The sequence below is a fragment of the Nipponia nippon genome, unplaced genomic scaffold (assembly GCF_047370975.1).
Source record: "Nipponia nippon isolate SJK-2023a ecotype South Korea unplaced genomic scaffold, ASM4737097v1 scaffold_12, whole genome shotgun sequence".
NCBI lineage: Eukaryota > Metazoa > Chordata > Aves > Pelecaniformes > Threskiornithidae > Nipponia > Nipponia nippon.
Genome location: NW_028262313.1, coordinates 6619796 through 6647167, shown reverse-complemented (window position 1 = coordinate 6647167; position 27372 = coordinate 6619796). Strand labels below are relative to the sequence as shown.

The window sequence follows — 27372 nt, the reverse complement described above, 5'->3', positions numbered from 1 at the left end:
CCATGCTGGTGTCCGAGCAGCTCTGCAGCATGTGCTTACAGTTCGTGCTCCTGCCCCTCTCCTCTGGGATGTGTCCAGAGAAGCTCCAGGTGACTGGAGCACCTGCGGAGGGTTGGCTGGGTGCTGGTGATGCAGGAAGCGTGGGGAGCCAAAGTTTGCAAACAAACCACTTATCAGTGGGTGGGCAGTAACTGCAGCCTGCCAGAGCTGATTGGCGTGGCTGTTATTGAAGTTTGCAGGCAGTTACCCCATGGCATACATGAGAAAAAAAGTTTGAACACCATAGGTACCTTGTGCTAGTTTATTGTGAGAGGTAAGGGTATTAATGCATTGAGAGCATATGAAGGTAAAACCTAAATTTGTTAAGTCAAACTCTTATCAGCATGGTCCAAACCCTCGTTTGGGTTTTGTACCCCAGACACCAGGTATGTTAACATGAAAGTGTGTCTCTGGCTAATGATGTAAGAGAAAACCTGAACCCCCACCTAAACTTGGGGTTTGCAGACTGTTAGGAATCAAAGAAGGTATTTCTGAAACTGTCAGTCCTGATGCCTCATTCTCGATCCCAACATGGAAAGCAGTCTGGTGGCACTTTGTCCGTTGTTCTCTGTTCTGCTGCTGCTTCTCCTTCTGGTACTTTGATTCTGAGTGACTCAAATTCAGAATGTACTTGATTAAATAGGCCTGCTTTTGACATATGAAGAATATCTTTTTTAACCTTCTACTTAAGCAGCAATATAAAGCATTTAAGAACCACAGAAAAGTTTGCCCAGCTAAGATTTGGATGGTCATCTTGAGTTTCCCCCATGTATAAATGACCAGGGGGGGTTAACAAACATCTCCCTTTTAACTGATTCTCAGACATCATCAACGTGATGTGGGGAAAATGAATGACCAAAGTAATCAGTTAAAAGGGAGATGTTTGTTAACCATAGCATTCCTCTTCACTCCTCTCTGCCTCTTTTCTCCCATCAAGATAACATGTGGAAGCATGCAGGGAATATGCACGCGTTGCTTTGAACTCAGCATTTTTCTGCTTATTACATCACCGACTTATATAGTACCTGTGTGCCAGCACTAATATTCCAGCACGAAGGAATTATGAATAGAAAACCATGTATGTGGTCGTATGCCACATGCTTCCTAAGTCCAAAGTCTCAGCTCTAGATAATTATTTCTTGCATTAATCAGTTCAAACAGAACTAAAATAAATCATTAGTTGCATGTTTAGCATTTTCCTCTTCGTTTGGCATTTATCTTTGCTCGGCTGCTCAGTGAGTTGTGAAAGAAAGTAAACTCTGTGTTTCTCCTTGATTTGATACCACGTGCAAGTGAACTCAGAAGTAGTTTCAGCTAGCAGTATACCAAGACATCAAAAGAAGATTGGGTTTTTACATGCCTAAATGCTAACTTTTCCACAGGGCATATATTGTCGTGTTTAGTACTGCCGCCATTATTTGATGCTTTTAATTTTAATGAGAAGGTATTTTATTGCATTGTCTGATCAGCAATGGATTTGGGAGTTATAGGAAAGTTTGTCCTGCCCAAGATTTCATTGCTGAAATTGAAAAGGCTCATTGTGTTTTTTCAACCTTTCCTATTTCTGTACTATGATGATACCTCTAATGATCTCTAATTTCCCTTCGGACTTTTCCACTACCTTCACTAAAATGTAATGAGAATGATGTTTACCACCTGCTTGCAATTCAAAGAAATTAAGAATGTGCTGTAATAGCAAGTGCTGTGGATAAATGGAATGGGTGTCATACTCTTTCGGAAGAGAGAATCAAATTTTCGGTGAACCAGCATAAAAATGCAAGGCTTTCCTATTCCTATCAAACGACTGCATCTCTTCTTCCAATGGGAGCAAGAACATTGGATGTAATTCAAGGGAAAAACACAGCTTTCAGGCATCTGTTACTTATCAGTTATTTGATTTTCTATTGTCATATTCATGAGAAAATGCTTCTAGTTAAGGCACTGGTTTGTCATTTTTCTGCATTTGATTTTCTTTCTCTGCTGCACTTCTGAAATTCCAGCTCTGGATTGCACAGCTTTTTTCACTCCGTTCATTAACCTGATAGTAATGGACTGATTAATGAGTCAATGAGATTAGTAGGAAATAAGACATTACATTAATTTCTTAGGGAATATATCAACAAACACAGTTTCCCATATGAACCTCTGTGACTCATGACCCATTACTGACTAAACAGTTTGCGTCAAAGAACTGTTTGCTAAGTCCAGTTTATATTTATCTGACTCAAACAGCTTGGAACTGATTGAAATTTTTAACACAATCGTGTAAAGAAAGTTTCAAAGAGATTATACTTTTGCTATTGTCTGATTTTTCCATTTTATATGATTTGTTGTATTTTTGAATCATAGAATAATTCAAGTTGGAAAGGATCTCAGGAGGCAATCTAATCCCGCCTCCTGCAGGGTCAGCCATGAGGTCAGATCAAGTCTCCTGGGGCTTTATCCAGTCTGGTCATGAAGCCCTCCAAGGATGGGGTCTGCTTGACTGCCCTCATGGTTGAAAAGCTTTGCTTATGCCCGCTCAGAACCTCTTGTTTCCATTTATGCCCATTGCCCCTGCCCTTCCACCACACACCACTGTGAAGAGCCTGCCTCCATCTTCTTGGTAGCTCCCTTGTAAGTACAGGAAGGTTGCTGTTAGGTCCCCCGAAGTCATATCTTCTCCAGGCTGAACAAGTCCTCCCTCTTCCCTTGGCCACCCCTGACCGTCCTGGTGGTCCAGGAGTGCTGATCTCGCCCCAGTTGATTAGAGTTTTTCTTGTACTGGGGTTTCTAAAACTGGATGCAGTATTCTAGATGTGGTCTAATGAGTGCTGAGTGAAGGGGGATCATGACTCCCCTTGATCAGCAGGTCCTGTGCTCCCGTTCATACCAGCCACCATGCTACTGGCCGCCTTTGCTGCCAGGACACTCTGATGGTTCGTGTCCACCAAGATCCCCGAGGCCTTTTCTGCAGAGCTGCTCCCCAGGCAGGCAGTCCCCAGCGGTTATCATTGTAAGAGGTTATTCCTTTCCAGACGCAGGAGTTTGTATTTGACCTTGTTGAATTCAATGACGTTTTCTATAATTTAATTAAAATTCTCCACATTACTCCAAAATATGTATTTAAAGATTCGGAATAGTAATTTTAAAAGAAATTTTTGTTTAATTGTAATAGAAATTTTAGTAGAAGGTACATTAAATTAATCTTGAAAATGTTACCAACTCCTCCACCAGAAAGATGTTAAAAGATCATCTTTGCATGAAACAATTTGAAACGTTGGAAATTGTCCAGTTTGAAAATTGTCCAAGCTACAAAATGTTCATGTTTCACAAAAAACACGAAACAAAACAAACCTCCAAAAACCCCCAAGCAGAAGGATATTGAAATCTCTTTCGCTTAGCAGAAAATCCCCCCAAATCCACTTACTGGCCTTCCCTTAGTCAGACATATGCGGTGGTTGGAAGCTTCCTTTTATGCCTCCAAGTACTGCCCCTTCATTAAGCAAATGTGCCTTTTCAAATGAGCTGCAGCCAAAACCACCATTCCCAGACACTTCAGATTCCTGACTTGACTTGTGCTTACTTTTTTAAATGACATTTTTAATGAAGAACAGCAGTTTAAATCAACCCTACGTAATAATATATAAGGTAAGTTACTTCCCAGAGTAGAAGAAACGAATATGATTCCAGCGTGCTGTGTAGCACTGGGCTTGGGAGAACCGTGTGTTAGCTATCACTGTGTATGCTATATAGCATCTACTTTTCAAGCTAACTGGCTTGTTTCTTTACTTATTCATAGCATGAATTACATGAGCTGAAAAAAATACAATAGGGTACATCATGCAGGGACACAGCACTGCAGAAACCACGTTGTGCACATGCATATGTACGCTTCTACACAGTAAGATGATTTTCCGTATCCATTGATTATAATTGAATGAAGCATATAAATCAGATTGAGAGAGGCATTTCTTTGTCTCACTAAAGGTTCTTCTCACCTCTGTAAAATTTCAGTTGGTTTTTTTTTTAATTTATCTGAGAGTAAAATACAAGACAAAGATACTCAAAGTATGGAATTGCTCCGGGGTCAGTTAAGGTCCATAATGTAGCGGCTACGAGTCCTTCCACAAAAAAGCAGACAGGAAAGCTCAGTGAGGCTACATCTATATGAAGTCAGTAAATTAAATTTTTTGTTTGTTTTAAGACAGACTACTCAACAAATTTTAGTAACAATTTTGTTCATTTCATTTCAAACGGAAGAGGGAATACGGCAAATACGAACGTTTGTCTACATCCACTTTGTGTTGACAAATATATTGCTTGAAATTGTCTTCAAAGTTTAATTACTTTCTGTAGCTCAAGTACCACAATTCTATCTGCAATCAAAAGTACTCTGAAGTAATACAATTAGTTTTAACGCTGTTGGGTCACCAAATGCGTCGTGTTGGCTTTCCAGTGCAAGTGTACTCTTTGGCTTACAGTTCCACTGACTGATTCAGAACTTCATTTGAACTGAACTTCAAGTTGGTTAAACTCAACAGAAAAGAAAGAACTAGCTTGCTTAGAAAATAAATGTTTTCTGAGCGTTACTGTCCTTATTGCTGATGTTTTTCTTTTCCACTATGTTTTCTTCTAGCTCTTCTCAGTATTAGTCCTAGAGGTTTTTGGGGTTGTTTTACCAAAGTTTTCAATTTAGACATCAAAACCTGTAAGTGGGTCACCGTAAAAACACCTTGTGACCTCTAAAAACAATCTTCTTCATTTGGAAAAGTATCAAAACCTCAACAGAGCAATGGCCTTTGTGAAAATAATTGCTAATGAATGTATTAATAATGTGGTATGACAAGGATTGATAAGATTAAAAATTCATGTTCATGTTGCAGTGTTAAGGTACAGACTTCTTACTGTGTCATATTATGCCAGAGATCCTTAAATAAATGATCTTGCTTCGGACTGATGTGAAATGAGTTTAGATTGATGTGACTTTCACTACTGCAACAGAGTTATTTCTCAGATAGTGAAACATGTACAGTTATCATCTTGGCATTTTTAGGCAACCAAGTTCTGTCTGGCTCGCACAAATATTACCTGTAATGCTCAAGCCTTTTATATTTGACTTTTTTTCTCTTAAGGATTTTTTTTCTAATCGACCAAAGGGAGTTTGTTACTATTTCATTACTTATAGTAATGGAAATTATTATGGTTACTTATAATAACTAGAAGCTTTGAATCAAATTGGGGTCTTAGTAGATGCTGGACAGCACAAAGTGAGAAATAATCCTTATCCAAACGGGCTTTCAGACTAAGCCCTGGAATCTGCAAACATTCTGGCACATTGTATAATTAGACTGCTTGTCCTGAAATTGTCCCAAACTGTCTGCCACAAGGCTTCAGAGATATATGATTTAAAAATGGTAAGTAGCTACCGATCATATACACAATGGGAAAACCAACAACGTTTGAGAACGTTGCTCCAAGTAGCTGACTTTTCTTGAGGACAGCAGGAAGCAGGTCCCCTACATAAAGCCAAGTATCTTGACTATATTAAGATTTGTTGGATCAATCATGAGAGCCCCTGACTTTCTAAAAACAGAGAGAAAGGTTAATGGAATATTTTAATGTTGCACAACAACCATCTTAGTCTTGAAAATAAATAGATTATTTTGGTTACAACTACCAGAGAAAATAGCCTAAGGTTTCTGTCTGATTTGGAAAATTCCAGTCCAAATACATGAAATTTATAATAGCTAATAAGAACACAAATCTTCAGATTTGAAGAAAAAGAAAAGGCCAGTCCCTGGCGAACTTATTAATAAGTAGCACTACCTGCTTTGCTTTACTATCCCTATGAGTTACGAGCAAAGATTAAGAAACAATTACAGTACAGCCCAAGCTGTACTGAGAAGTATCGCCGGTAGGCATCTCACGTCATCTGTGAGTACTTAGATCAGCATCTGGTGGATGATTTCTCAATTCCCTTATGCAGCCAGTTAAGAGAAGTCTATGAATTTCAGAATAAATATTCAGAATTGCACTTTCAGCTGAGGTGGATCTTAAGAACCACGCCTTATTTAGGTCAAGCTTGTGACTTTATTAGCATTGATCCTGTCAGTTGGCCGTCCACAGCATCCCTGGGACTTTGCAGGGCTCCGCGGGCTGCAGACCCGCTGTGGTCAGGCCGTCTGGGAGCTCCCCTCCCCACTGCACTGCCCTGTGTTTAACAGTTTTAATTCATAACAAGCCGTAATTGCGGGGACGAGAGGTGAGAGCAAGGAGAGCGCTGGAATTAGCATGCTCCAGACCAGAAACCGTCTGGAGAAGATGGTGTGAAATGAAGGGGCTGTTCGAGATGCTGAGGGAGGAGAGGGAGCCTCCAGCCCGGCTAGGCCGTCGCGGAGCCGGAGCGCGGTGGGAGCTGAGGCACTGAGGGGACGGAGAAGCGGAATGAGCCGAGGCGCGGAGCTGAGGCGGCTGAGGCGCGGCGCTGAGGCGGCTGAGGCGGCGGCAGCGAGGACGGCCCGCGGCGGGAGCCGCCGCTCTGCGCTTCCCGCCTCCTGCCACTACGTGCCGCCCTCCGCCGGCGGGCGCCGGCCTGCCGCGCCCCCCCCAGGCCGCCAGGGGGCGCTGCTGCCTTCTCGCCGCCGAGCCGCGGAGAGGGGCCGGAGAGGCTGCCGGGAGCCGCCATTTTCTCGGCGTGCACTGGCCGCGGAGCGCTTCCCGCAGCCGGTGCCGGCACGGAGGGCGACGCGGCGCGGTGAGTTGTCAGGCGGGCGCGGCTGTGGCCGTCGGTACCCCGGGGCAGTGGGCGGGACGGGCTCCCCGGCTGCCCGCTCTGGCGGCTCTCGCTGGTCCGGGCGGCTCGGCGGGGCGGGGGGCTCGGTCCCCCCGCGCTGCCCGGGGCCCTCCCGCCCCTCACGCAGGTGGTGCCGGGGGTCCCGGGGGCCGGCGGGGGCGCCGCTGCCCCCGGCCTCTCCCAGGCGGCGGCGGGGGTGGTCGCCAGGCGGGGGAGGCGTTGCCATGGTGCGGGGCGCGCCCCCTCCGCCGTGAGCGGCCGGGCCGGGCCGGGCCGGGCCTGCCCCGCCGGCTGACCCTGACCCTGACCCCGGCCCGGCGCCGGCAGCCCCTCCGGGCCGGGCTGCCCTCCCCACGTGGAGCTTGGAGGTCCACAAGAGACTCTGCTCTGGGTAGAATATTTAATGTTGTGTTCTCTTTACATAAGTAAAAGAAAAATTTGCTGTGCTAATACGTACTTTTGTGGTCGTTTTTGGTTCTGTTGACACATTTGAGTATTGTCTTCTCTTCCCTCGCCCGCTCTTTCTTTTTTCTTTTTTTTAAATAGACCCATCACTGTCTAGAATGACCTTTCTGCTTCTTATTAATAAAAATGCAGTTTTGTTCAGGTTTCCTATGGTAAGAATTAAGTAGTTATTAAGGATTCTGCAGGAAGAGCTTCACTCATTTTTTTCAACTGTAATTCAAACTTCAGCTCAAGCAGTTCTCTTTTGCACAATGGCTATGCATTTATGCTGATACATTTCTCTTTAACAGTTAGTGTATTTCTGTTTCTGTACTACCGTCTCTCTGATGCTCCTATCTTCCTGATAGAAGCCCTATAAATGGGTGTCAGAACTATTTTTAGTCTCGGTAATTTCTGTCTGTTTTAAGTGTTATTAATCTGCATCTGCTAAAAAGTATAAATTTGTTCTTGAAACTGCTCTTAGATATTTTTGCAGAACTGCTTTCATGATCCCTTCATTGCTACAATCTTGCATTGCAATTTTAGTACTTAGCTAAGTGGGAAGATTTTTGTCTCTTAAATGAAGAGTTAGAAACTGCAAGATCTAACAGTAGACCAATTTGGAAGGAAAAGCAACCAACTGGGGGGGGAATCACTTTTTTATCAAATACTTTTTTTAATCTAGTACCTTAACAAAGAGCAGTAGAATATACATTAACTTAATCTACTCTTTGTTTGTCGTGAAATAAATCACCACCTAACAGAGAAGACAACAGCGAAGCACTCTCTCTAAGAAAGTAAGTTTTCATGTGATGGATTTGTTGATTAAGCTTTTATTTTTATATTTTTCATTTTCCTAAGTGCTTCCTTTTGCTATCTAATTGATTGCTTTGCAGTTTTCTTTGAGGCCCTTTAAACAACGCCCAACTACTTCTTTCCATAGAAAACTTGGTACCTACAGCGTTGGCCAAGAAGGGCAAAGGAACAAGTTAATGATTGTTCTGTATCTCCTCTGACCTTAGCCTTTGTAACCAGCAGCAAAAGTGAAAGAATTCTGATGAGGGCTGTTGTTTGGTTGTGGGGTTTTTTTGGCTGCTCCCACTGATACGAAGCAGACTTGCATTTGTTATCAGAACAGTAAGACAATGCGTGTTCATATCTTGGTTTTTGAAGTATGAAGATGGATTTCATTTCAGGCCTCTGTGTACCTGTGATAGTGCTTCTATGTCTGTTGCTATCCTCCCAGGGTGGGCGGGACAGCTGCAGGGAGCTGAAGAGTTTCAGGAAATCCAATTTATGATCAGATGCAGAGTTTCCTAGGAGAGAGAAGAGAACGCTGGATCATTGGATCTTACTCCGTCTGCTGTTACAGTCTCTCCTTTTTGCTGCCCTCTAGTTTTTAATTCCAGGATTTTGTTTTGCCATCTTTGGGTATTCTGAAGTCTCCCCAATCTTATGTCCCTTGCTAGTTTCACTAAAACATATGAATTTCAGACTTTCCCTGACCTCACACTCTTTCAACTTTAGAATATATTTTAATTTGGACTCTTGGCCAAAGGATAGAATTTAAAAATGTTGTTGTTTGTTGTTTTTTTTTTTTTTTAATCATAGTTTGGAGTTATGCCTTTGTAAACTATGCTGAAGGTTATGTGAAAAGGAACATTTTTAACCTTTTTTTTTCCTATCAACAGGAATGTAAACATTGGAATTTGTTCTGAAGATTGGTGGAAAATAGAGATGAAACCAGTATCTGCTTTGATTAATCTATTACTAAACTTGGTCTGACTGGATACTAATTTCTTAGGGGAAAAAACTGTTGTAAGTACCCTTTGCATTTTTCCGTTTCAGGAGTTACACAGCATACAGTCCTTTACTGCTTTTTTTTTCATAGCATGTGGTCTGTCTTGCGGAGTTCTAATCCAAAATAGTCTGAACATGACGATTGAAAGTCAGACTCTAGAAATAGCACGATTTTTGAACATGAAAAAAAGTAGCTGTGCGTGAAGGTTGAAAGTATGTTAAGACTGAAGAAGGCATGCTGCAAAGCTTGAATTGAATGTCACTCCTATCATGTAAAATGTAAAACGAAGCTGCACCTACCTTGCAGTTCGTTGTCCTTCCCCTTCTATGTTTCAGAGAGTTTCTTATTAAATAGAAAGGCAAGCAGAGTGTTTTCAACAAGTGCAACTTTCATATTTCACTTTTGGTACAATATTAGAATTAATCCACGAGTCATCTCAATTTCCTGACAAACTTAAAATATAGAGGATAATTCAAGAGAGATTTCCAAGTTTACAAGATGATGAGGTGTGTGTATATATATATGTAAAAAATACATATATAAATTCACCTCATTCTTTAATGGCAAAACATTCATGCTAGCGATACCAGAAAGTATCTTGATGCTGCTTCTGCATCAGGCTGCAGTTAAATGAATGTGAATAATGAACTAAGCAGCACTGGCGTGGTCGGGAGTATTAGCTGGGTGGAAGTGAACACCTTTGCCAGAGGGCGAGGCAGGAGGTGATGGGCTCTCTGTGCTTGTGTGGTTTTACAACTTCTTTCTTTAGAATCCAAAAGATTCAGCAGTTTTGCTGTGGCATTAATGATGTTGCTATAGCTCAAGTTTGATATCATTATGTCTCCTCAGTGAAAGACGCCCTCTTTTTCCATCTTTTTCTTCAATTATAAGTTTAAATGATTTATAAAAGGATTTAACACTAAAAGCTGGAGCACAGCTCATACTCTGGAAAGGAGATGCATCCCAGGGCACTGCAGGTTTTGCTAGGCATTTTTTACTATTGGCTATTCTACTTAATATACTCCCATTGACTGGATAATTTTTTGTTTCTTAAACAAAAGAGCAGTAACTCAGCTTTTAGGGGTTACATTTCTATAGTGATTCACTTTATAATTACAGATTTGAACATTTATATATTTTTGTTTAGCTCATGTGCTTCGTAGTTGACAAAAGTAGCTTGTCATTTCTACTTTTAGGAGGGCAGGAACTGCATAGCTTGCATAGCCCCCAAAACCTATTGATATACTTCCATGGATGGAAGTATGCTTCAAATTGTATTAAATACAACTTCCAAGCTGTTTTCTATTAGAGGGAAGAGTTCTAGAAGTTTAGCCTGAATTTCTGGAGGAAGAACTTGAAGCTAAATCAAATTCCTGTTAATAATACAGCAGTTAATTAATTAAATGTTCTAAAGTTAAAGCATAAAAATTATATGAAGCATAGATTTTATATCACTTGAATTGTACGTCTAAAATGTAAGTGTATAATATAAAAATGAAGAATCTTTTGAATATTTGATTTTTCCTCTCTATATGGTAGTGTTGTAGTACTGTATTTGAAATGTATTTTCACAGTGAGTTGTGTTAAGAAACCTTTTATAAGAGGGGGAACAGTAGAATAATTAAGCAAATTAAGATATTGGTAGGGGACATGGAAACAGGATGGAAAAACTAATAGACTGATTTTCCAAAGTGTTGGGGGAGGTGGTGAAAAACAGAAATGTAAAAATTATTCTTTCCCTGTGATTTGCCTGAAAGAATACTTAGAGAATCTCAGTAAGCTTAAATGGTACAATTCAAGTGACCTTGTAATTAAAAATTGATAGCTAAATCATACACAGACTGCTGTATGATATACTGGAGTACAGTGCCTTTTCATGAAAAATATTTCATTATATTCCTGCTTATGCCATGAGTAAAACATCTTACTAGAACTGCCAGAGAAATTTGAGACTGTCAGGATTGCTCCTTCCTTTTTTATAGTTTTGTTTTGTTTTGCTGGGGGGCGTTATTTGAAGCCTTGTGCTCTTGGTGCTGGCTCTCCTGTTCTCTACTTTTACCTTCAGTCTTTCTTTCCATCTCTTTCTCAGTATGCCTGAGGTTTGGGGTTTGGTAGGATTTTCTCTGTGTTGGTTTGGGGGGGGGGGTTTTGTTGTTTTTTTTTTGGGTCAGTGTGTTGTGTCCTCCCCCCCGCCGCTTTATTTTTAGGTACTGTCATCTGTAGGCAATTCATTTCAGTGGCAGCAGCTGTCAGAACTAAACGTTTGCTTTAGATAGGTTTTCCTGTGTCCAAATTAAAAATGCCAACATCTCTCACACTTCATTTTGTACTGAACACTTAAGAAGGTGTGGTAGAGCTAAAATGGTTTTCTCCAGACCTTTAGTCATTTCTCTTCCATGGTCACTTTGGATAACACTGATTTATACATTCATTAATGCCTCTAATTGATTATGTCTTATGTTTGACTTCTGACATCTCTGTAGGACGATGTACTTAGGCTACAGCATGCCAGTTGTTTCTGTAGCGGCTGGTATTTACTCCTTGCTTCTCATACATACAGCTAAAGTTCTTCTGAAGACATTTATCTTGCAAGTTCACAAAAACAATTTTTTTTTTCTCTGCCCTTGGCAGATGCAAGTTTGTCCCACTCCTACCTACTGAGAGCACTGCCATGAATCCATTGTTCTTGTTTATTGCTCTATTCCATAGCTATGAGACTTCTTCATGAAGAAAAATACAATATGAAAATGATTCTCAAAATGGTACGTTTCTATTGGCCTGGTTATTTCATTTCTAAAATGGAGAGAGGGTAGAAGTCTTTGTGACTGGAGTCAAGAATTAGGTGGATCTAACAGCCTACTATAACCTTGAGCGACCAACTGACTTCCTATGACGAGAACCCCTGATGGGAAGCTAAGTAGGACCTGTTTGAAAAACAGACAAATGAAGCTGAGCTGATGGATTTATGTAAGCTCTGGCACTGAATCAAAAGGCATTGTGTAGATACATACCCTCTTTATAAAATTAAAAAAAAAAATCTTTTAAGAATTTTAAAATAATTGGCTATTGATAATTAGATGTAAATATGCTAAGATCTGTAAACACTGTTTAAATAAATCCTGTGTTTCTTGTGATTTTAATCTTTATACGTACGCTTTCAGTTAGCAGCATGCATCTCCCTTGATCTAATTGCAGCTGAGCAGGCACAAAGTGAAATTCGGTGAAGTGACATATGCATAATCTGTGCGTCAGCTGGTGCAGTATGTTCTGTTTGATATTTACTTGGTGCACTACTCTCACATTTCAAAATTCAGTCAACAGTAAACACTAACATTGCTCTCATAGTTAGCATGTCAAGCAGTAGAAGCTCCGTCTTTGTGTACCCTTTGGTCAGGAACATGAGGCTGTGCAAGTAGATTTCTGACTTGGAGGTTACTGCCATGTTTGTCACGTGGAAGAATTAAAAATAACTCCTTATAATGCTAATCTGTTTTAGGATTAAAGGTGGAAATAATCATGTCTAATAAAATACACTTGAAAGAGAAAAGTGGGTTCCATACTTTTCCTTTGAAGCATTTCAAATCTAGGTAATGCGATGATGTCGTATTTTTGCATAAAATCATACCTGTTAATATTGAACACATTTGGCTTGCAAAACAACAGTGTGCAATTTTGCATTTTGAATAAGTTAATATTTTTGCTATATATTCTTGTCTTTATTTTTTCTTCTGAAACATAATCTATAGACTATATAATTTGGTACTTTAGCTTGAAAGTGGGAGGTGTCTTGTGACAAATACCTTCAGATGTTTAAAAGCAGGATTAAACTTGGCTTAGCTTCTGGAAGTCTTTCAGACTAAAATAGGCTTTGTTTACTTACTGCATATATAAGAAGATATTTAATGCTTCAATAATAGTTAAAATCTCCTGGGTTTTATCAGTGAAGATGAACTTTAACATTTCTGGACCTACGTGATTAATTAAATCTATGCAGAAAGGCTTAATTAACTTCTGTATACATGAAGTATGCTCTCTGAACTCGGGTTTGCTGCTGGTACGTATTGTAAAATCTTGTGTACATGTCTTGGTTGGCTGCTTTTTATTAATTTATGTTTCTTAGCCATAAACCATTAAAAATATACTTTCAGTTATTTTTCTTCTGCAGTTAATGTTTGTCTGAGTGCTGTTATGGTGCAGGATATTGTTCTAAATCATTACTCCAACTAACTGGAGTATGGCAACTCTTAAAATACCTGTGTAGAAATACTATTCCTAAGCGAGTTTTAATTTTACACTTTGAACAGTTGCTTTTAACAGTTGTTTGAAATAGAAATAATAGAACTTGATGTTGCATTTAAAGTAGTACCAATGTTGTATTTAAAGCAGTACTTACACAGGCGAAGAGTTTGCCTCAATGCTTAATAAATATGTTAATGTTTTTTTCTCTTCAATAAAATTATACTGAAGTGTAAACCAGCTATGTTTAGGGGGGCTGTCGTATGGAAATGGCTTCATAATGTGGATGGAGCGTTATTAAAACTAGCAAATACCTGTGAGGGATTTGTCCTGCTTCTGTCATTGCAGTATTTAGATGTGGTTTTGAGAGGCTTCTAGAATGATGGTTGAATCTTTCTGCTCCAAAAGATCAAGATTAAATAATGTGGTTGATATAATTTGAAACAGTTACTTCATATTAAAGCATTGATCTGTGGTGATTGGACCTTCTGTCAGTACTTACTGCTCTTTTGGTATGTGCTTTTCACGCTGTTTTGATTGTGAGGATCAAGATAGATTGCTTACCTCCAGAGAACCCAACTGTGGCAGATATTTGATTATTGCCGTGTTGAGGGCATAATTTTTTTTCATTCACTGTGTTAACAGAAGGAGTATTGAAGTATTCATAGCACTGTAGAAAAATACTGTTTGAAAGAATAAAGCTGCTAATTTCAATGTTCTAAGTGATGAATGCAATATGTGTACGTTTTTTTTAGTTTTATCTTGATGCTTATTTCCAATTATATTTTCCCTCAATTGTTAGAACTTCCAGTACAGTACATAGAGATTTTTTTTTTTTTCTGCTTCAGATACTGCTGTTAGATCTGGCTGAAAGGCATTATCCTGTGATTCCCATTGTAGTTGAGGTTGGTACAGATACTGAATTTTAGGTACTTCTGTTAGCATTCACAGTTAATTAAAAGTAATCAATAAAACTGAAAAAGAACATCTCAGTTAATTGAATATAATCTCCATCCTGATTTCTAATATTTCAGTTTAGTCTTTGGTCCTCTTCCTTCCCTCTTTGTGTCTTTGCTCAAGCGTTTCCTTCTCAGTTCCTTAGTGTCATTAAAACACACACACATCTTTCCAGGGAACACCAAGAGGATCAACAGAGCAAGTGGAGTAAAACTAATACCAACTGATATAAATAATAGTTTAAAACTCATGCTGTTATTTCTGTTAGGAAAGTCTGTCATATACAAGATGTACCTCCTACATGATATTTTGAGTTCTGCAGCCTGTATTTTTAAAGGTGAGAAGTTATTTTGGGAGAAGAGGAGAACATGCACAATTAAACATTGTAAGTTTATAGGCGCTCTGAAAGTGAAGCCTGCTTTGAAAGAAGTGGAATCTTTGGAATGAAACTACCTAAAAAGTAGATGTTTACCAATTGCATGAAATAAAAATTTTCAGAATTTTCAGCTTATTTACTAAAAAAAAAACCACTATGAGGTTTCTTAAATTTTCTGGTGTTGAAGAGGGGGAGGTTTAGTGAAAGAGTCCAGAAAAGTACTGCAAGACCCAGGCTTGCTCATGCGGTATAAGTATGATTTGAAGATCATCCCTGTCAGAGGGCACTGGAGAATCTGAGCCTTACTTAGGATACAATATTTGTTCAAATTGCTTTGGTAAAATATCTTCTTTAGCTTATGAAAAATAATGACTTACTGTAATCAGTTCATTCATGTTGTAATAAAGTTTTATATATATATATATATGCACCTGGTGTATACAAATCTATTTTTTATTCTTTATGCATATGATACAGCTGTATCAGACTTTAAGAATGGCAGATTTTAAGATGAGTTCTGATGATGGAGCAGTTAAATGGTCCTTAGAACATGTAGGTAGTTTACCAGAAGTGGGGGCATAATTAATTTTCTCTTAACTGTTTTTTACCTTCATATTTCAGAATCATCATTGTAGTATGTGGTCACCCCATATGGCATAAGGAACAAAAAAGCACAAACCAAGGGTGATCTTTGTGTCCCCAGTAAATTCTTGAGATCTGTCAGGCTTGAACCTTGGTCTGTCTTTACCCCTGCTTTTACTAAGGACAGGGAGGGCAAATTACAGAGAACGATCAGAGACGATCTGCTCAGCCGTTATTTTGTATGCAACAGATCAAAGAGGGATGTAGAAGCTCTGTTCTGATTTTTAAGTAAATATAAACCAAAAAAAGTTAATGTGCAAAAATTTAAATAGGATTAGTTGGTTTTTCACTGTTTCTGAACTCATTTCTATATAAGTAAAATAGAAATGAAGATAAACTGCTATTCATACATTGAAAGCATATGCATTTGTTTTGTTTTTTCCACGTACATTTTCAAAAAGAGTCTCTGAAGGATGTGAGGTAGGCTTTGTTTGCCTTCTTGTGGAAGGTCTTTTAGGCAGGCAGATAAGAAAATTAGTTTGCGGCTAATGGTATTTCAGTAATACAAGTTATTCTGTGAATGCAGTGTAGTAGTAATGATGATAAACCCATAAGGTCACTTGAGATCTTTACAGAAACAGTCCTAGAGGATTTAAAATAAGATTTTTAAAAGGAAATAAACATGAACTTCTAAACTTCTGTTGTAAAAGTTGTTTTCAATATACCTATGTATATTAGAAAATACATGTATTGTGACCGCTTTCATATTACTACATGTAGTTAGTCTTTTGGTTTTAGTTATTTTTTTTCCCCTTCAAAGTCAAAACAAGCATATAGGTCAGATTTGTAGGTCAGTCAATGTAATTTATTCGGAAGCTGTTTTTGAATTTGCTAAGCTAAACCAGAAAACCACAGTATAATTTCTAGTGTCATTACATTAGTCATGAACTGACTTACAGAAGGAGTTAAAGCTGGTGCTCAGGAGTAGCCTTATATCCATGATCACATGAAACAAGCATGCTGGGTCTCTAACGTCACGTTTTCTCAGCCTGCTTGTAGGTTAATTATCTTTGTCATCTTGGCAAAGGATGCAGCGATCCTGCAATGCATAGTCATTTTAATTTTCCCCTCCCGCTTCTGAATGTTAAAAAAGGTTTTGTCTTTCCTGTAGAAGCTAAATCTGGTATTATATAAGCAATTATTGTAATTGTAACATCCGCATTGACCGTACAGAAAGTATAATCAATATTAATGCAGGTGTTGAGGAAGGAGTGTGTTGAGGAAGCTAAATTTTTGCCTGATGGCCTACCTTATGAAGGTAAGGACTGGAAATAGGTACATTTCAGAATTCATATAGAAAATGGAGGAGGACACTTGTTCAAATAAATACATATCCTGTTCTTCCTTATATGCATTTCTTTTTGCTAATTGCTGAATTATTATTGCTTTGTGCTAAGAAGTCCATTTGGGTGGTCTCATAGTAATGTAATTTATCACTTAATAAAGGAGTAAGTTTGAGATGGGTATCAGCAGTAGCCTATGTTTTACCCAAGACTTTCTAAGTCAATAATATTACTGCACATGTCGGGACAAGAGATGAATTTGTCCTGTGCTCTGACTTCATCCATCTTGGGATGAAGGCGATGACTGTGTCCGTTTGTGGTTCTTGCGCAGGACCTGCGGGAACCAAGTTGCTTTCTTTCATCCTCTTGAAAGAAGGGGCTTGTCTGAGTGCTCTTAGCAGCCTTTGGCACAGAAGGGCGTGGGGCAGGACTAGCAGTCGGTACTCACCCTGGAAAAGTGTAGGCAGGAATAGGAATGTGGGACAAGTGGTAAGGAGAATGACATTCCTTCAGGGAGGAAAAGCTGAGGTGATGGCAGAGGCGCAGGAACTTTTGATAGAGAGTGTAGGCGGGGCATGGGAAAGTGGAAGCAGTGTGCTGGGCGTGAACGCTAGCGCTGGTAGTCCAAAACGCTGATCTTCAAAGCAGAGCACAGCACTTGCCCTGGTGAAACATCTGATAGTTGATTGTGAGATATTTTGCTAAAAGGAAAACTGATGTCTTTAAAATGTAACACAAGCCTAAAGGCTTTTTTTTTTTTTTTTCTGATGATGGTTTCACCAGTTGATGCCCATCTGTAATGGGCATGGTGGTCATGGCCTTAGTACGGGGAAAAATAAAGATAGTTGTGTTTCAGAACTGGGCTGTAAAATCTTGCAATTGTCGTCTGGCTTAGATCAGTATTTTAAATTCAGTAACTTCATATTTCAGGTTCAGGAGCCTTTTGGCAGGGTTTTGCCCAGAGTTTTTGTTAAATATTTTGTTGATTTCATTCTTATAATGTTTGTTTGTTAAGTAGATCGTGCTTTTAAAGCTATAAATGTATAAACCTGTGTGTTCTCCAGGTAAATTTATATTGGCTTGTAAAACTTCATTATCTTCCTGCCTTTCTTTATGGATTTTTTTTTTTATTGTTTTGTTTTTAATGTTTGGTGTTTGCCTCTGCATGTTTGGGGGCAGGCAAGGGTGAGATGGGAGGGAAGAGGAAGAGGCATTATTTTAATACATAAAGGATGGCTAGTTTAATTTAGCCAGTTTCCAGGCTTGCATATGGATATGATGAATTCTTCTGTCTGTGAAATGAAAACATTTATTCTTTGTTTAGGAAATCTGAAAGGATAGCCCTACTTATGAAGAGATGACGTGTAATGGCTCAGATAACTCTGGGGCTTGTGCCACTCCAGACACGGACCGTGACCAGGAATGGGCACAGGAACAGTACCGACTAGGAACTTTTGTTGAATTTCCACTTGGCTGTCCGGTTTCAGCATCAGCACTAGCACGAGCTGGCTTTGTTTATACTGGAGAAGGTGACAAAGTGAAGTGCTTCAGTTGCCATAGAACTACTGAAGGATGGGCATCTGGGGATTCTGCAGTTGAGAGACACAAAAAGCTTTCCCCAAATTGCAAATTTATTACTGAATCTACTTTTCTGGAAAATAACATACATCCGCTCGCCCAGAACTACCAGCACAGAACTGAAAAGGGTTCCAGCGGTTCAGCCCTCCCGTGTACTCTGGATGACCCAACTGATGTGGAGGCAGATTACCTTTTGAGAACTAGGCAGGTTGTGGATATGTCAGATAATTTTTATCCTAAAAACCCTGCTATGTGCAGCGAAGAGACAAGATTAAAGTCTTTTCACAACTGGCCCCTCAATGGCCAGTTGACACCAGAGGAATTAGCTAATGCTGGATTCTATTATACAGGTATTGATGATCAAGTGGCATGCTTTTGTTGTGGTGGAAAATTGAAAAAGTGGGAACCCAGTGACAGAGCTTGGTCAGAACACAAGAGGCATTTTCCCAAATGCTTTTTTGTCCTGGGCCGGGACGTTGGAAATGTTCCAAGTGAATCTGTTCCTGCTGAGCATCCAAGGAATCCATCTATGGCAAAATATGGAAGACGTTTACAAACATTTTTAACTTGGATATATCCTGTTGACAAGGAGCAACTTGCTGAAGCTGGGTTCTATAGCATAGGTAAGCCAGACTGTAAAATGGCTAATATCTTTTACAAAGAAACTTTATATGAGTGTCTTGTTATGAAAAAATAAGCAATTTGTTACTCTAATATGGAATGATTTGCCAGAATTTCTTTACTCTGTAAACTACTTTTCATAGTTCTTGTGTAAAATTATATACATTATATCAAGTGTTTTTGATAGCAAAGTATAAACTTGGTCATAAATTCATTTTTAGCAGTAAGACATCAGTGTGTTTTCCTTGCCTGCTAAAACCCTCATAATACAGCTTTCACAATGACAATTATTGAAGTTAATGTTTTTTAAAAAATGAAGTGCTGTCCTCCAGATCTACCTTAGGCCTAAGGAGTGGGCTTATGGCTCCCACAGAAGTCTACGAACAAGACAATCCAGGTTGTGTGCCATTTTATTTAGTTAACATGTGTTAGCATTTGGACACCCGAAACTAGCAAATACCATTACTACCTACTGTAAAAGCTTTATGAAGACAATGGCTTCAGTGGAAGAGCTTGTACTCTTAGACATGTAGTGTATGACTTGGGTAAGACTCCAACATCTTTGTGCATTGGTTTCCCAATTAGATTGAATTGCACAGTGCTGTTAAAGCTCTTTGAAATTCTTCACTGAGAGATGCTGTATGAGTGCAAAGTGTTGCTATTATTAGGTCACAAAGAAAAGGGATAAATATCCAGGATAAATTCTTGCTCTCATCTTAATTGGCTTCTCTCTTAGTAGCTCTCGGAAGAACTTTTTAATCTGATTCCATTTGTTTTATTTGTGGCCATAAACAAAACCTTTGATATATTTTTGTGTGAGTGATATATGGGCAATATTTGTACCCAGTAGAACTGTATTTATTGATTTCTTCTTGGATTCCTAAAAGTACCTAGCTTCTCACAGCCAAGTGAGATCTGTATTGTGGAGGTGCACTAAGTGGGCACCAGCTTATCAGACCCGATGGCTGTTCAAGTCACTTCTGTGAAAACTGTTTCCTGTGGCCTGAGAATGATTTAGCTCTGTAGGAAAAATCTATCCATACCTCCTTTCATTTCAATAAACACAATATCTAAGCAGTTCCTGGCACAGTCTTTGATTACAATAGGCATAGTGCTAGAACGGAGAGAATGCGATTTCTCCTAACATCTCCTCAGTCAGTTATGCTACTACTAGGTAGAGCCCATTAATCTTAATGGTGAAATGGAGGACCAAAAAGGCACGTAAACATCCTTAATTCTTTGTGCTAGACTACTTTATGGCTTGTTTACCAGTGCATTGAGCTATTTGATAATAGATTATTTTCAGCTTTCGCTTTTTATCTGTATAATTACTTGTTAAAATAAAATCCAGGAATATTTCATGTGACTCTTGTTTTGTATTTTTTAAGCTCGAGTCTCTCCTAAACATTTGTTTCAAATCTTACGTATTATGTCCTCCTTGAAAATGGAGTTCCTTTTAGTTACAGTTGCTAATCAATAAAATAAATATTTTTTCTTAATAATGTAACGTTGTAGTCGAAAATTTACTGTTATGCCTACTAGAAGAATGTAACCTTATTCTCGTGTATTTCCTTAGGTAATGGTGATCATGTTGTGTGTTTCCACTGTGGTGGAGGATTGCAAGAATGGAAGGAAAATGAAGACCCATGGGATCAACACGCCAAATGGTTTCCTGGGTAAGGTATTTTTTACTGTTTTCTTGTTGCATGTCTGAGTCTTATTTACAGTATATTACGTTTTAATGACAGAGCATACTACTAAAGGTTTCAGAAGGTTGACTATGGCTTAAGATTGTTTAGATTTAAGAAAATAACTTAATTTTTTTAGTTGCCCTCCTCCACTTCCTTCTCCTTCATTTTTGTCATGTAGGCACCAAAGGAATATCAGTTGTCTTCCATGGCTTATATTTTTCCTTTTCAATAAGTAGAAAAGATTTTAAGGGTTTTTTTTGCATGGGGTCCTTATTTTTGTTGTTCCATCTGTTCCACCTTCTGTAGTTCTGCTATTATATGTATACTCATCAACATATGCTCTAATGTTATATTGGAGGCCTCAAAAGAGGACATTAACCCAATGTTTTCTTTGAGAGGTAGGAGGGAGTTCTTCTAACGTGGGTGGGAAAGAGAACTAAATGTCAAGAGGTTGAGGACACAACTAACTCATTAGAGGTGATCAGTCTGAAAGGTTGCCCTGAAACTGTACCTTCTGAACAACTTTACTTTTAAGTCAGTGTTGTTTGTATGTCAGCTTGTTTGTAGGAATTATTAAAAGGAAGAGAAGATTTCTGTGTCTTGGCTTAACTGATGTCTAAGCTAGCAGAATCATGAAGTTTTGCGAATACGTATCTGATTTTTTTTTTTTCCCTCCTTATTATCCAAGCACTACATTCTAATTGTTATTTTAATAGCTTCATACATGCCAAAGTTTGTAACTTATGTCAGAATACAAAATGACTAACCTTCTGTCATGGTGCAAACAAACCTGAAGAAGTAAGTAGTGGTATTGAATTCAAAACATACTTCTACATAATTTTAAAGGATTGAGGATTCCAGACCCAGAAGTAGTTTTTAGAAAGATGGCCAATTTTGTCTAAAATCTGTCTTGAAGAAAGGAAGAATAGTATATGACTCGTTGCTTCTTACAGGTGGATAAAAGCTGTCCGAGTACAAAGACTTAGTTACTTTTATAGCATTGATAAAATCAATGTCTTTTATGCGTTAGCTGCCGAATTTGTCTTCTGTGGTGAGAGGTCCTCTGGAAGCTGGAAGTTAGTATTTATGCGTTAGCTGATCCTTTTTCAATAGCGGTACGTGCAGCTTTTAATTATTAGTCTCTGCCACTTAAAAGAGATGCCATTCCAAGTTTTTGGCTTGGTGCAGTGAATGGTTAAGACATTTTCTTGCTACATTTCACTCCTCCTTATATGTGTTTGATTTGGTTTTAGGTTGCTTAAATTATGTCAGATTTGATTACTTCCTCTTAGATCATTAACTGTCTTATATGGAGTTTTTGTTTGCACATCAACTTCAGTGGCAGCGTATCAGTCTCACAGCATGCTGTCTATGTCCATGAACAGGATACCATGAAGGTGAAGTAACTGCTGAAGCTAGAGAACTATTGTCGAGGAGTTATGGCATTCCCTAAATCTTCTGGTAGGGAAGAGCTCTGCCCAGTGGCTAGGACTGGTTGGAAAACAGTGAAAGAAAGCACGTAAGGCACCTGTCTGACCAGTGGCTGCTTTTCTTTGATTGCAAAAGACTAAAAGAACCAACATTTTAACATAATGTTTGTTTGTCATTGGAGCCTTTACTTTTATAAACCTGTGGAATCAGCTGTCATGGCCAACAACTCTTTAGCTTTCCGTTTCACCAAAAATGTGAAAAAGATAAGTACTGCTGAAGTAATTAAGATGTTTTTAGAAATGTTTAAATGACATTACTGATGTTGACTAAACACGTAGAGATTTCAAAAGCAAGCATTCTGTATGATGTAGGAAATGTATCAAAGCTTTCCGAAGTTATGTAGTCAATTTTTGTTTGCTGTTTATGCAGTTTTATTATAACTAAATATTTTCATTTATAGGTGTGGATTTCTGAGAAAGGAAAAGGGGCTAGAATTTATAAATAATGTTCACTTAAGAGATGGATGTAGGGCTTCAACAGTAAGTGTCTTGCGTATTAATCCAATATCATTTTGTTAAAATAGAAAACAATCAACATAATTTTCATATGAAGTTACTCTTCTAATTATCTGCATATCATTTAGTCCTCCTGCTGCTTCTTTCATTGGCAGAAAGTGAAAGACATCGAAGTATGTTTGGTTCTGTCATTCAGGGTTTATAGATCTCAGTTCTCCTTAGCTGGGTTATGGATCACAGGTAGGGTACCCTGTATATGTTGTATATTTAGTACTGAGCAAGTGGTATTTTTTAATAGCCTGGGAACCTAAGGTTTACGATGAATAATTTCCTTATTCAAGCATAGTAGATAATTTTTCTTGTTGGTAGAGCATTGTTAAACTTGTATGCAATCATTGAAAAGTAAAACCGATGTTATTTTAGAATTCTTCCATAGACTAAGAATCATGTACATACGATTATAGCAAAGATGGGTTAAAATTAAATTTTAACACTGATGCCTTTGCAATTGTTCAGAGCAGATTTAATAGTTTTAGTCAATAAAATACCTGACATCAAATAGCTATTTTCTGTCTTGTAACTGTATAGGTTTCCTTCCACCTTCTCCAGAATTGTAATTTTGTCTGTTTATATTTTACTTCTAGACAGAAGCTGCTGAAGGGACAATACTTCCTAAAGGTATCTGTTTAGAAAAAAAAAAACAACCCAAAAACGAACCCCCCCTATTTTGGAATATCCATATTTTGCATGTATAGTAAAAGAAATGGTTAATTTAAAAAATAACCCTATTACATTTTTAAATAAAACATGACAGGCAAATTGTTGGATGATACTCTTCCATTGCTTCATTGCTTCTAAGCAACTGCAGAATGAATTTTATTTCTCTTGGGGGAAATATAATCATGGTTGGATAAATATTGTAAAGTAAAGATTGTAAATCATGAAAGAGGTATGTATAGGATACAGTCTTTACAGCTAGTAAGGATGCATCAAGTATTGAATTAGTAGTGCTGTGGGATGAATGTTAAAGAATACTGAAACGAAACAATCATTGTTGCTTTTCACGAGGCAGGAAGAGTTGGTCTGTTAAATGGCAAGGACTAGGGAGCTGAGAAAGCTTAAATAGCTTGTTATGTGTTCCAGTATTATGCATTCCTGCAATGTTTTTCCCAAATACGAAGCAATAAAAAGTCAAGACAGTTAAAGGGGTAGTAGGAAGACAGTCATGCAGGTTCATCCCAGGGAATGATAGCTGTTGCTAATAAGAGTGGTTACACAAAACCTATTTTAGAAATCTCTCAAACACTGCTCATTTATGAGAGTGAAAATCAGGTTAAAAAATTTTGTTCTTTGAACAATCTTGTTAAGTAAAGAAGAAATTAGTCATTTACATGTAATAGAAGAACTGGAAATAAGTTTTTACAACTAGCAAAATTCTCAAATTGGAAATACAATTCCTTTGGCTAGATATTTGCAAAGGTGTCTTAGAGTGCTATAGTCAATACTGTCCGATAATTGGATTCATCCTTGTTAAATTGTTTTGGTGGTGGTTTTTTTTTTTTAATTTCTTGTTTTAGGTGATGTCTTACAGAATCCTTTGGTACAAAGTGCCATAAACATGGGTTTCAGTTTGTCTGAGGTTAGGAACACCATGGAAAAGAAATTGCAGATGTCTGGAGAAAGTCACATATCTGTTGGGGATCTGGTAGCAGACTTAAGTGCTCAAAAAGAAAATACAAGGGAAGAAGAACCAAATGAAATCTCAGTTGAGCAAGATGAGCTTATTCAGTTACAACACCTCTGTGTGTACTTTTGTATTGGCTCTTTAGTCTGTGAAATACATCTTACTGTTGTTTGTTTATTCTGCCTTCTGATCCAAGTCTTACTTAAGGCAAAGTTACAGTACTGTAACTTAAAATTCAAGAGATTTATTTTTGGACATAAAAAAAAGCTGAACAAAGATGTTAAATGTTAAAATATATGAGTGTAGCAGCATTTATAAATATCATCTATAAAATAAGTAGTATTAATACCTCAAAAGTGTATAATATTGAGGTAATAGTCTAGCGTGCTTCTGGGAAAGGTTATATATGCTAGCTAAAAAGCCAAAATTATTGTGACAATGGCATTTAAAAAAAAAAAAAGCAAGAATAACTATAGATGTGGGGACCCTGGTGGCAAAATGAAATAGACACAGCAGCATACTGTCAGATATTCAGTATACTCAAAATGAAAAACTCTTAGTAGGGGACTATTTATTGTTCAGTATAAAATTTTGCATGGGATAGAAGCATTTTCCGTCTTGGCCAGTAAGAAAAAGTGTACTTCTAGATGGTGTTTCTTCTCAGTTATTTGTGTTCCAGCTATGCTAGGACAGGCAAGTTATGCTCAGAAAGCCATTGCAGTACACTCTGCAAATAGACCACAACCGAGGTTTCTAACTCAGGAGACTTGTAGTTTAAGACGAGTATATGGATGAATTCATAGGGAGGGAAAAGACCGTCTGGTTGGCACGAGAGGCAGAGAGCGTACCAGCCCACTCTTTTTAACAAGATTTGTAATGGACGTTATGGGGGAAAAAGAACTTGCAATGAAGATAGACATTATTTTTGTGGTTGGCTGTGCAGAGCTTTCCCCAAGTGGCAGGGGAAGGCTTTTGAAGTTTGCGTTTTCAAATGGATCATGCTGGAATAATAAAGAGCTAATGTACAATGCAAAATTGATTCTTTCTGTATTACAAATTTTAAAGCTTTTGACATATGGGCATTTTGAAAACAGAGGCAGGGAAGGAAATCACATCCTCATTCTTTCCATCGGGTAAACTGTCTGGAAAAAAAAAATAAAATCCAAATTACGTAACCAGTATCAACGAGCCTTTCTTTCACCTTCAGTACAAGTTTTGGGAAGGTTGTCAATGGGAAGTCTGTGAAAAGAATGGTTCCTGACTGAAATATGCATATCCTAAATTCTATAGATATTTCAAGCTCTTGCAAATATAGATAGCTGAATTGCCTGCTTGCATTGGCCTGGGAAGTGTAATGAGATGGGGGGGGGGAAGAGGATTCCATGCTTCAGCTTGGTTTCCTATCCCTTGTAATTTTGTTTTCTTTAAAAAAGGTGTGACCTTTAAATCATATGAAGAAAACCTTGTCCTTGTGTGTAAAGGAAAAAAAAAATTTAGTGGTACAAAGTATGTTAACTTCTTTTTATGTGTTTTATTTTCCTTAGATCTCAGTACTGAAGAGAAGTTAAGACGCTTGCAGGAAGAAAAGCTTTGTAAAATTTGTATGGCTAAAGACATATCAGTTGTCCTCATTCCCTGTGGTCACCTAGTTGCCTGTAAGGAATGTGCTGAAGCACTTAATGAATGCCCTCTGTGTCGTACAAATATTATGAAAAGACAGGAAGTTTTTATGTATTAGTGAAATACACAGCACTGTGGATGCAAACGTTTCCTGCTTTATTGCTTTAAATAAGTGTAATGTAATGTAAAAAATGCGGTTAATTCCAGGATGTAATCATATGGCAGTACTTAGATTTTTCTGCTGTCAAACTCTACATACATTTTAACATTTTAAAAATTATTTTCCTTAAGTGAATTTTTCATATGTAAAAGTGATGCGAAGCTTTATTTATGTGATCGTTCCTTTGCTTCACTTTGGGAGGACTCTGTACGACTGAAGTTTGTGCAAATATAGTTGTATAAAGAGTCTGGCCCTCTATAAAACTTGTAAATAAGTAAGTGAATTTAAAAAATTATTATATACATGTATATTGTATCTGAGACTTTAGCTTCTCAAAAACGTTACGTAAGATTGAAAAGGTTTTCTTATTTCTCTAACTTTGGTTGTGACATAATTCAGAGAATAAACGTAAACCTGCTGCTGCAATATTTCACCTTATGTTTACTACTATTACTTTGTAAGTTTGTCTGTTTTGATATATAATTCCTGTCTCCCCATTTTTTTTCTGGTTTAGATGTATAAATTGGCTTCAGTAAACTGGTTTTAGCCATCTGTTTTTCTCAAAAATCCCTCTGTACATAAAATGTACATTAATTTCATTCCTTAAAAGAGAACTCAACAGAAATGAAGGATATTTTACATACCTTGTGCCCTTCATGAAAGGAGCGGTCTCATTTTAAAATTGCCCCCCTACACAAAAAGCTGTTTGTTGTTTGATTTTTTTTTCTTGGTTTTTTTTTTTAACATTTAGCATTATCCCAACTCATTTATCTGCTCATACTTTGCAGTGCTTCTGTTTGTTTGTCTGTTTTTTCATAAGAGAAGATTAAACTCTATCTGAATGAAAATGCTTTCTTTTTTATTTTTTTATAATTCACCAGTAATGTTAGAAATCTTTCATTTTTGTTCTTGGCAGTTTGCAGCATTTAAATGAAAAAGTTAAGAACTGTTCTAATGAGAGTCACCTTAAAATACTCATTTCTTACTGGACTGATCCTCAATTCTCCAACTGAAACACTATTATAGCTTTGTATTTTTAAGTACAGCTGGTTTACGATCACTCTACTTAATTATGTGACTTCCTTATTTTGTGGAGCTACTAATATGTTCTGTGTATATATTTTTCTCTGACTCCTACACACTAATATGTTTAGAATGTACAGAATATAGTTTTTCACATGATAAAAGGTTTAAATCCAATACACAGAAATTTAATGTCTATTTTTTCTAGTTTTTTAAATATGTGCTGTGATTATATGCTGGTGTAACGTTATGAATATTTAAAATAAAGCGCAACCCAGTTGTTCCTTGATCAGCATATTTGATTATCACATGAAAAAAAAAAATCATAACAAAAGGTTGCTTTCTGTTGCTTTTTTGTTTTGTAATTCAACTGTTACTAATTTAACCTGAGTGTTATTAAGGATAACAAATGTATTTTAATTAGAGAGGAAATAAACTCTATTGTTTGTATAAATTGAAGTTCATTAATTATAAAATTAAAATATGTTAATTTTGC

General features: G+C 37.8%; 1 protein-coding gene across 8 annotated transcripts; it reads left to right on the top strand.

The window, feature by feature from the left end:
• Positions 1 to 6083: 6083 nt before the first annotated feature.
• XIAP (X-linked inhibitor of apoptosis) lies at positions 6084 to 27372 on the top strand. 8 transcript variants are annotated; one of them, XM_087748569.1, is made up of 9 exons: positions 6290 to 6775; positions 8023 to 8055; positions 8950 to 9076; positions 14144 to 14200; positions 17878 to 18754; positions 20329 to 20428; positions 22335 to 22413; positions 23034 to 23067; positions 25618 to 27372. In XM_087748569.1, exons 5-9 carry the CDS (start codon positions 17911 to 17913, stop codon positions 25809 to 25811), a joined length of 1251 nt encoding a protein of 416 aa, XP_087604695.1. In that variant the 5' UTR covers positions 6290 to 6775; positions 8023 to 8055; positions 8950 to 9076; positions 14144 to 14200; positions 17878 to 17910; the 3' UTR covers positions 25812 to 27372. The 8 variants fall into 8 exon arrangements, with proteins under 8 accessions (XP_087604693.1, XP_087604695.1, XP_087604697.1 ...); XM_087748571.1 differs by lacking the exon at positions 14144 to 14200 and adding an exon at positions 11769 to 11821; XM_087748570.1 differs by lacking the exon at positions 14144 to 14200 and adding an exon at positions 11691 to 11821.

Excerpts from the sequence above, each read along its gene's own strand:
- XIAP (XM_087748572.1), top strand. The coding sequence starts at position 17,911 with ATGACGTGTAATGGCTCAGATAACTCTGGGGCTTGTGCCACTCCAGAC. Across the intron at positions 22,414-23,033 it reads ATGGATGTAGGGCTTCAACA|ACAGAAGCTGCTGAAGGGAC; the intron begins GTAAGTGTCTTG and ends TTTTACTTCTAG. Across the intron at positions 23,068-23,966 it reads AGGGACAATACTTCCTAAAG|GTGATGTCTTACAGAATCCT; the intron begins GTATCTGTTTAG and ends TTCTTGTTTTAG.